This window comes from Mus musculus, chromosome 7 (genome assembly GCF_000001635.26).
Source record: "Mus musculus strain C57BL/6J chromosome 7, GRCm38.p6 C57BL/6J".
NCBI classification, from domain to species: domain Eukaryota; kingdom Metazoa; phylum Chordata; class Mammalia; order Rodentia; family Muridae; genus Mus; species Mus musculus.
Genome location: NC_000073.6, coordinates 20,722,121 through 20,731,938, shown reverse-complemented (window position 1 = coordinate 20,731,938; position 9,818 = coordinate 20,722,121). Strand labels below are relative to the sequence as shown.

Sequence of the window (9,818 nt, the reverse complement as noted above, 5' to 3'; positions counted from 1 at the left end):
CATCTGTAACAAGATCTGACGCCCTCTTCTGGAGTGTCTGAAGACAGCTACAGTGTACTTATATATAATAAATAAATAATTCTTTTAAAAAAATCCACAAACATCTATACCAAGTTATTCCACCAATCTGGACTTTAGAATAGGGGATTCCTTAGGAACATATCTTTGTTTGTTTCCATAGCATGAAGGGCCTAGCTTAACACTTCTGGACTCCAACTTTCTCTGTGGTGAGAAACGGGGTAAATGATTTTTTGGTGAAGATGTGACAAAGTCTCTTCCTCTGAGCCCCATAGATGGTAGTCACCCTGGAGTGTCCTGGGAAACAGAGCATTGTGTCACAGCATCCCAGTGTCCCTCACAAGCTACCATTTTATTCTTATTACTCTGAATCTAAAAATAAAAGAACTGATGTTTTTGAAATGAGTTAGACAGGTTCTATAAACCAACACTTATTACAGAATGCTTGTGTCCAAGTAAAAGGAGAACCATGTTATCCACGCACTAATATATGAATGTTAGTGTGTGCCAATTAGTTTTTGGAAACTTGACACCAGCTAGATAAATATGGGGAAGAAGAAGGAACCTAATTCGTTTGTAGGTAATTCTATGGGGGAGCACATGATTGATTTATGTCTCTGGATACGAGGCCATGGCTGTATATATGTATATATATGCAGGCTCAGTCAAAGTAAGCAGCTTTACTCCATGACCTCTACCTCAGTTCTGGCCTCAAGAGTCCTGTCTTGAGTTCCTGCCCGACTTCCACTCATGTAGGCTATGATTGGGAAGTGAAAGCCAAATAAACCCTTTCTTCCCCAAGTTGCATTTCTTTGTGGTGTTTTGAATCCCAGCAAGATAAAGCACACTAATAGAGTGTGCACGCCCAGTGAAGGATAGCACTCTGCATCCTGGTGGGATTCAGATGACTTCACTTAGTATTATGAAAGTGGGAAGGGTCTTTATTGGGGTTTGGATATGGTAATGGCTATTCCTGGTGGTCACGTTGACTATATCTGGAATAAACCAAAATCCAGAATTGGAGGGCTCACCTGTGATCCAGATCTTGAGGCTGGAAGACACAAGTTTCTGACCTGGATCTTGGCATGGAGATCTTGATGCAAAGTGACTATGAAAAGATTAGGCTAAGACAAGATAGTACACACCTTTAATCCCAGGAGACTAAAGCCAAGAGATCTCTGAGTTCAAGGTCAGCCTGAGATAAATCCCTGTTCCAGGGATTGTAGTACACACCTTTAATCTTGGCCACACCTTCTGAGGGAGACCTACATAAGGACGGTGGAAGAAGGAAGATTCACTCTTTTTAACCACTTGCATTTACTTGCCAGCATACCTGTTGGAATCTACTTCAACAGAAGACCAGCTGAAACAACTAGCCTCATGGGACTGATCAACTACTAGATTCTTGGACTTCCCATTCACAGCTGACCATTGTTGGGAAGTTAGACTACAGACTGTAAGTTGCCATAATGAATTACTTCAATATAGAAAGACATTCCATATGTTCTGTAACTCTAGAGATTCCCCAAGCAATAGAGATATCAACTATCCAAGAAAGGGTCCTGAGTTTGAACATTGGTCCCTAGCATGTGGCCCTGTTGGTCCAGTTGCCAAAAATCTTGAAAATATAGCCTGGCAGATAGAGTTGGTCATAGGGGGTAGGGTTGTGAGTCCTGTGTCCACTCTAACACAGGGATCGGCTGCTTGAGAAGGTAGGACAAAGGGAGTTTGTGCTAGTCCCATGCCATTGCTGAGTGGGTATTGGGCTGTGGGAAACTACAGTCTGAGGTGCGTGGCAGTCACAGCTGGCTTGAAGGTCCCTGGGCCTGAGAAGAGGCTAGAGCCATGGAGTTCCCAAATTCTTGGACACTCCAGCACCTCTGCAAATAGAGGAAGATCTGAGAACAGAATCTGGGCCTGTGGGATGGAGCTAGCCCTGGGCTGTGCGTGGGAAAGGGGAGAGCTCTGGCTGGTCCATTGTGGAGAGTCCTTGGCTTGAGAGAGGCCAACTTGACTTGGTGGCAGTTGTGGTTGAGAATGCAAATAGACTTTCTACAGGAAATTAGACAGTGGCTCTATAGGCAAGGGCCATCTCTGTGGCTCCCCACAGTGGATCCCAATGAAAAGAGGCAGTCCATGGTGTTAAGGTATTTATTGTCATGGCAGAAATTGAATGAGTAAAACCATACCCCACTTCTCAGGATGGGCCTGAGATTAAATACCATTTGCTGGGAGGAATGTCTGAGAAGGAAAGCTTATTGGCTAAGAACTCAAGGCCTCTAGGTACCTCATTAGAATGGAGATCTGTCTTGAGTCTAAGTGACCACAGGTCACATCTCTTTTCCTATTAACTTGGTCTGAGATGTTCAGGCTACATGTGGAAGGGCTTTGGGCATTGCCCTTACTTTACTGATAAACACAATTCTATAAGGGCCTGCATCTAGTGACAAGGGCCAGGTGCCTGCTGCAGGCAAAGTTCCTACCATCCCTTCAATGTCTCTGGGCTTCTAGCCTTAGCCCAACTGAAGGCCAGGCTAACTTTCATGGTCAAATTCCTCACAATAAGGGATCTAGGGACTACTAACTAGGTGTAACCTTCTTCAGGTGTTTCTACTGCCCCACTAACCAGCCTTTCCTGTCCTGAGGACAGAATGTGAAAGAAACCAGTGAACTGTGCCCTACCATCATTGGTCCATTTTACTTCTGACCTCAAAAGGAGCCATTGGGAGGTCATTGACCTGCTCACTTAAGCTCTGGCTAAGGCTGCCTCCTGTCCTTACAGTGACTGAAGTAGCTGTTGGTTGGTAGAGAGCATTTGGAGTTCTAGGCTGTTGAGCCACTGCGCTTGGATCTTCGTGTATTGTTGAATCTGAACATAGTGAGTTTTCTTTTAAATCCTTAGGTTTCAGTTTAGAGGTTACTGGGTTGTTTGTTTGCTTGTTTGTTTGTTTTTTAAAGGTGTATTTATTTTATATTTGTGAGTGCACTGTAGCTATAAAAATAGTTGTGAGCCTTCATGTGGTTGCTGTAAATTGAATTTTTAGGACCTCTGCTCACTCTGGTCAGCCCCACACACTCATCCCTGCTCATACTGGTCCAAGGATTTATTTATTATTATACATAAGTACAGTGTAGCTGTCTTCAGATGCACCAGAAGAGGGCATCAGATCTCATTACAGGGGGTTGTGAGTCACCATGTGATTGCTGGGATTTGAACTCAGGGCCTTCAGAAGAGTCCTCTTACCCACTAAGTCATCTTGTCATCCCGAAGTTTCTGTTTTCTGCTTTTATACTAACTCTCTCTTCCAGTCCTTTGTTGGTTCGTATGATTGGAAGAATTTATATCTTCTTTGTTCTTTAGTTTTTTGACTTTGTTTTAAAATGTTCTATTTTACATGGCTATATTCCTTTCACTATTTTGGAACATTAGTTTATGTTAACTACACAACATGTTCATTCTCAGTGATATTTCCATACATGTACATGAAGAACATTGATCACATTCTCCTCCCCATCACACTTTCTTATGCCTGCCCCATCCAAGTCTTTCACTGTTTCCCTGTTTTGTTCATACCCTTACTTTCCAAGTAGAGGCCACATCACATCAAGTCCTCCTGTTCAGAGGACTGACAGGATTGGATGGTCTCTTAAGCAAGGGCACCAATGTGTCTCTGCTTTAGCAGAAAGATTCCTCCTGGCTGGTTATCTTCTGATCTTCCTGGAAGTTCAAACATCATTACTCCATGCAAGGAGCAAAGGCAATGCTCAGATCCTATTCTGTTGATTCTATTTAAGGAAGTGGGCAGCTGAAAAGGTTCAAGGCCAGAACAAATGTAAGTCTAAAAGGAGCCACAACTATACTTCCTTGAAGAACTTTCCTTTGTGGAACATAAAATTGCTTGTCCCTGAACCTACTTGGGTCCCTCTGTCTGCAGCTGTCATCCCATGATGTATCTTCTGTCTTAAGTAGAGCAAATGTGCTGTGAAAGCTAGTGTCTTCTCAGGCATAGGAGATGGGGGCAATAGTAATTTTGAAGCAAAGAATCAAGTCTGTGCCCTTGAGTCCCACTGGCCAAAGAACTCAAAAACATGTTGAGGAACAAAAGCTGCCTACTGCTTGGATGGTGTACCTCTCATTTCACAGAACTCCGTTACAAACTCCTGTCCCTTTGGAAAAACAGAGGGGAATTGTTACTGTCTCTGGATCCTGGGCTATGGTGAGAAGTCTCAGGCCTAATGGAGAACATGGGATGAATGTTATCATCTTCCTCTAAACCTCACAGGTGTTAGTCTCAAACCCTGGGTTACCATAGAAAACAGTATTTTGTTCTAACTACCAATGTAGTAAATAGCTACCATCCTTTAGCACCTATGAATGTGTGTTTAAAAAAAATTAATAATTGAATCCTTTTAGTGTACACATGAGTTATTACAAAGTTGTCATGAAGGCTAGGGTCTAAGTGAAAAGCTGAACACTGTCCATCTGTAGCCAATGAATGCCAGAATCCATAACTGAGGGAGGACCAAAGCTCTGGAGCCCATCATCAGTCTTAGGACTCCTTGTTAACAAGGGGAGATTCCTTGTTAAAGTTGGGGTGTCAAAAGTTCCACAAAGTGTCAAGTTGTTTGAACATTGTTCCTACCTGTTTGCATAGCTTAGGGAAAATTATGAACCTTCGGCAGTGGACCTAGCAGGACGAAGGGTCACTGGGCAACACTGGGGACAGATATTTGAGTGTAACCAGCCCTCTACTGCCCCAATGACCAAGATCAGACATCCTGTCTTTCAAGAAAGAATGTGGGGAAAGCCAGTGGGTTGTGCCTGGACACCATTGATCAATTTCATGGTTTGACAACACCAGGAGCCATTGTAAGGAATGATAGACACCTGTCCACTTACAGCTCTGAATGAGGCTGCTTCCTGTCATTACAGGACAGAAGCTGTAAGTTGATTGGAAAGCAACTGGCGTTCAATGATGCTGAGCGATTAGACTTGGACTTCAGGAGCTTCAGATCCCAAAATAGTGAGTTTCTCTACACTTTGGTGACTATGATAGGCTTTTGTGGTTATGGTTTGTGTGTTTGATGGCTTGATTTATGTGTTTACTTTTCAATGTTCTTTATTATCTTCTATTTTACTTTTTAAAGTTACATTTGATAAATTAGAATATTTTATGTCTTCAATAATGTGCTTGAGTATTTTGCCTCCATGTGTGTCTGAGCACCACCTTCCTGGTCTCTGCTATGGAGGTCAGAAGAGGGAGTCAGAGTTTTCTGGAACTGGATTTATAGATGGTTGTGAGCCTCTTGTCAAACACCCGGAATTAAAGCAATAACATGTTCATATACCATACCTAGGTTTTAAACCAAACGAAGCTCTCACTACAACTGCCTGTAGTTCTACTCCAGAGAATCTGATGCCCTCTTCTGACCAACAAGGTTCATAAATAACATTATATAGAAAGATTTGTATCAGTATTTTAAGTGGCATGTAGTGATGGTGAGTCTGCTGTATAAGTGGCCTTAGAGGCCAGAGGTGTAAGATTGAGAGCTGGACTTAGGGCAGTTGTGGGCCATCTGACCTGGGTCTTGAGAACCAAGTGCAGGTCCTCTACAGGAGTAGCTGACATTTTGGACTCCAGAGCCAGCTCTCCAGCCTGGACACTGTGGGTGTTGGAGTGTCTGTTTGTTGTCTTATGCACTCCTCTAGAACCTGATTTTCTTGGTGCACTGGCTCTCAGTGTGTGCTGAGACCAGGGGAGAGGATGGTTCTTTCCAATGAGCAGCTCTTACTGTTCGTGATCCCTTGTTTTGTTCTATCAGTTTGCACTTGGTTGCTGTCAAACTGATCTATGTCATAGTTTGTGTCTACTGCTTTAGAAGGTGCTTTGCTCTTCTCTTCCCAAGCATTCCAAATACCTGATTAGGTTGTCTGACATGTTTCTGGCATTTTTCTTGTCTTTTGGAGGTAAGAAGATTTAAATGTAAAAATTCTCTTCAGCCTGATTTTAAATGGTTTGTTTTTGTTTTGTTCCTCTTTTTTTTTTTTTACTTTCTCGTTGCAAGTTTGGTTCTAGGCAAGTCATAGAGGGCCTGATGACGGAGCAGGATCTGAAGATGATGGAGCAGGATCTGAAGGCCTGCTACTCAATTGAAGAGAACTTCGACACTAACTATAAGATGCTGAACACACTGGGTGAAGGAAAATTTTCAGTGGTGAAACGAGCCTTCCATGTCCCCACAAGTACCTCTGTGGCTGTAAAAATTCTCCAAAACACCAAGGAGTACACCTCACCCATCTGCAGGGAAGCCAGGATTATGAAATCACTTAGCCATCCTAACATTATCAAGCTGTTTCATGTGGTCCAGAGAAGAGAGACTACCTACCTGGTGATGGAGTATGCCTCAGAGGGAGAGCTACAAGATCGCATCATCAAAGTGGGGTCTTTAGAGGAGAGCGAGACTCGAAGGCTGTTTGCCCAGATAGTACATGCGGTGCAGTACTGCCATGACCATCACATTGTCCATAGAGACATAAAGGCCAGCAACATCTTGATCGACTACAGGGGAAATGCCAAGCTGTGTGATTTTGGCTTGGCTGCTGAAGTGATTCCTGGACAAAAGCTGGCAGGTTTCTGTGGCACGCTGCCCTACTGTGCCCCGGAACTCTTGCAAGCAGAGAAATATGAGGGCCCCCCTGTAGATATCTGGAGTTTAGGGGTCCTCCTGTTCCTCATGGTATCTGGGAACTTGCCTTTCCAAGGCAGGTATTTTGTGGACTTAAAGCAGGAGATCATCTCTGCAAACTTCAGCATCCCTTCCCATGTTTCCATTGATATTCTCAATGTCATCATTGAACTGCTGATGATCAATCCCAGCAGGAGGCCCACCATCCACCAAATCATGAGGCACCCCATGATCAGGGGCAGTGAGGCATGTTTACCACCTACTTCCACACAGATTTCCCAGGCACCCCAAGCCACAGCATTGTCAGGACCATGAGAGTCATCACATAGAAGCCTGACAGGAATATGTCCTCCTGCAGTCCCCAAGAGGAGCTCTGTGGATACCTGCAGCCACCTAAGAGTGTAGGTGTTCCAGGATCCTCCTCTGGGGATATCTTAGAGAAAGAGACCCTCATGGAAAAAAGAACCTCACCCAGGAAGAGGACATCAAACAAGAAGAGGTTGTCCATCAGAAAGTTGCTGTCATTTGAGAAGAACCCATTATTGGTGGCCAGCCTCAGGATGGAGGTGGAGCCACCCTGCTACATCTACTCTAGTAGTGACTCACTTGACAGGCTTAGAAACCTGGAAGCAGTCCTGAGGCAAAGAGTTTCACGGAAACTTAGTCTCCTGGAACCATAGCATCCCGTATAATAAATGCTCCAAACTTGTCCTTGCGAATGGATCTGTGTGTTTTCTTTCAGTATTGTTTTATTATAGGTGCCTCCAAGCAATGACTTGCTCAATATCTAAGCCAAATCGAACTTTGCTCCCTGGCCTTCAACAATGCCCTAGTCTTGAGCTGGCCCTGGGCTTGGAATTCAGTAAAAATGTTGCCCATTCAGTGACATTCAGAATTGCCTCTAGTATTGTAAGAGAGATAGTGAAAGAAATCAGGCATTACTATCTACTACATAGAGCTAGAAATCTCAGGGCAAGCTTAACAATGTAAGTTTAGAATTCTTATTATAGTTATGTATGGCATACTACATTACTTATTAGTAGAAAGTCCCCCCAATACTATCACTTAGAATAAAAGCCAAGCTGTTCCCATATACAGGAATTTACAATGGTTTAGGAAGTAGATCGGGCTGTGGTTTTAGAGTATTGCATTATTGATGAGAAGGTTAGCTAGAGCGGAACTCCCTAATTAGAACCATGACTTGGGCATGAAAGCCCTTGCCTCGAGAGTGTAAAGACCTCAAACACTTGGCTTCTAAGAATATAGCTGATCTTAGATAGAGAGGACTTTGTCTCAATTGTTTTATTGCCCAGTTCCTGCCAGTTTTTATGTTTGCATTTCTCTGTTCTGTGTAAAAGTCATTAAGCATCCGGTAACCTCATTGTACCTTGCCGATGTGTCACCTAATTCCCCTATTTTCTTCTGTATTAAAAGTCTGGTACTCAATTTGACAAATTACATTCAGATAGCACACTCCCTTGTGTTCGTATTTGTTTGTCATCCAGGCCAACTCCATGCCCACTGATAACTGGAACCCCGAGTTTCACCCTTGGATCTAGGACCCAAGTGAGGTTCATCTGCAGCACTTCCCCTTGTATCTGGTGACACCATTGGAAGGAAATAAGGAAGATAACCATGAACTGTCTCTGAAATCTGTGCTGCTGCCTGCCATTAACAAAGAGAAGGAGTTTTGTTTTTAATTTTTAACTCTCTATCATTTTTATTTGTATAAATATTTTATCCCACCTGCTAATTAGGCAACTCCCAAGGCTGAGTGGCTCTGCCCGACTACTCCAACTTCTTGGGATTCTGTAATGTTCTTGCAAAGTGAGGAATCCTGACCAGAGGCAGGGGCACTATAGTCTTTGGATTCTTTAATGAAAACAGATCAGACTTTCCTCCTTGCTCAGCCTCCAGAGAGGTACCAGCTAGGTCTGGGGATAGCAATGTCAGTCTGAGCCATCTACACTGGGAGTAGCTCAGCACCGTGTCACTGGGTTCCTCAATAGCCAGGACCTGGTACACCATGTCTCAGGCAGCAATTCATGCCAGTACAGCCTTCAGCCCTTGAAAGGCTGCTGTGCACACAGAGATGAGTTGGTAACCACAGTCTTACTGAGGCCAGGACTATCTGGAAAGGCATTCGGGGTACCCAAGTCAAGCAGCACATAGAGGTCAGGTTCAGAGTCAAGTTGTTCACCTTAGCTAGGTCCTTCACATTCAGGAAGCCTTTAGAAACGTCCCTATTAGTTCCTGAAAAACAAAACAAACAGTAAACATGATGGAAAAAATGGCACAGCAGAAGGGTGCTCTTCTCCTTCCCTCCCCTTTCCACAGTTCCTCCCCTTAGACAACCAGGTAAGGCTAAGCCTATAGTAACACTGGTCCATTCTCTCTCCTATTGGACTTTGGAATTTTCAGGACTGACTCTCTACCTACACAAAGGGCATTGAAGTTAGAGCTCACAGTCCTGGTCTGGAAAGGAGTCTCACCTGCATGGTTGATGAGCAGCAGGCTTTACATCAGCTCAGTCTTAGGGAGCTCATGCCCAGAGCAGAGAAACTGCTGCCCAATGGCCTTAGAGTCCAGATAGGGGGCTGTAAACACCACTCACAGGCCAGGCTGTTGCTTGGCCATCTCTGCCTTCAGTAACTGCAGCACTGAGTCACTGCTTGCACTTAGGAGCAATGAACCTGGAGACAACAACCAGGCCAGCTGTGGGGCCAGGGCTTTCCCCAAACCCTAGGTGGGACCCCTCAGCACACACACAGGGCAGCCCAGCCTACTTCCTCCAGGCCTGGAACTTAACAACAAAAGCATCTACTTAACTGGCATGGGGCAGCACCTCTCACTCCCCTTGGTCTGGGAGAGAGGAAATTCAGGCCAGCATCCACTTGGGTTGGGTAAAAAAGGTGACCAATAGCCAGGGAGGCTTGGCTCAGCAGGACATCCCAGTCCCCCAGAGCTTCCAGGTTCCCCTTGGGCTGCTTGCACAAGAAGATCAGTCCTTTCTGGGACACATGTTCCTAATCTCTAACCTGTTCCCAAATCAGCTTCCTCCTCCAGGGTTGGTTTGTCTTCATCCATAGGGGATATACCAGGAAGTGACCAGT

The 9,818-nt window shown here is 44.4% G+C and overlaps 1 protein-coding gene and 1 pseudogene across 1 annotated transcript; one reads left to right on the top strand and one right to left on the bottom strand.

The window, feature by feature from the left end:
* The first annotated feature begins 1,314 nt into the window (after positions 1-1,314).
* Positions 1,315-7,427, top strand: Gm10668 (predicted gene 10668). The gene is made up of 3 exons (NM_001370900.1): positions 1,315-1,474; positions 4,952-5,042; positions 6,085-7,427. Exon 3 carries the CDS (start codon positions 6,115-6,117, stop codon positions 7,018-7,020), a length of 906 nt encoding a protein of 301 aa, NP_001357829.1. The 5' UTR covers positions 1,315-1,474; positions 4,952-5,042; positions 6,085-6,114; the 3' UTR covers positions 7,021-7,427.
* Gm18052 (predicted gene, 18052) lies at positions 8,677-9,486 on the bottom strand (annotated as a pseudogene).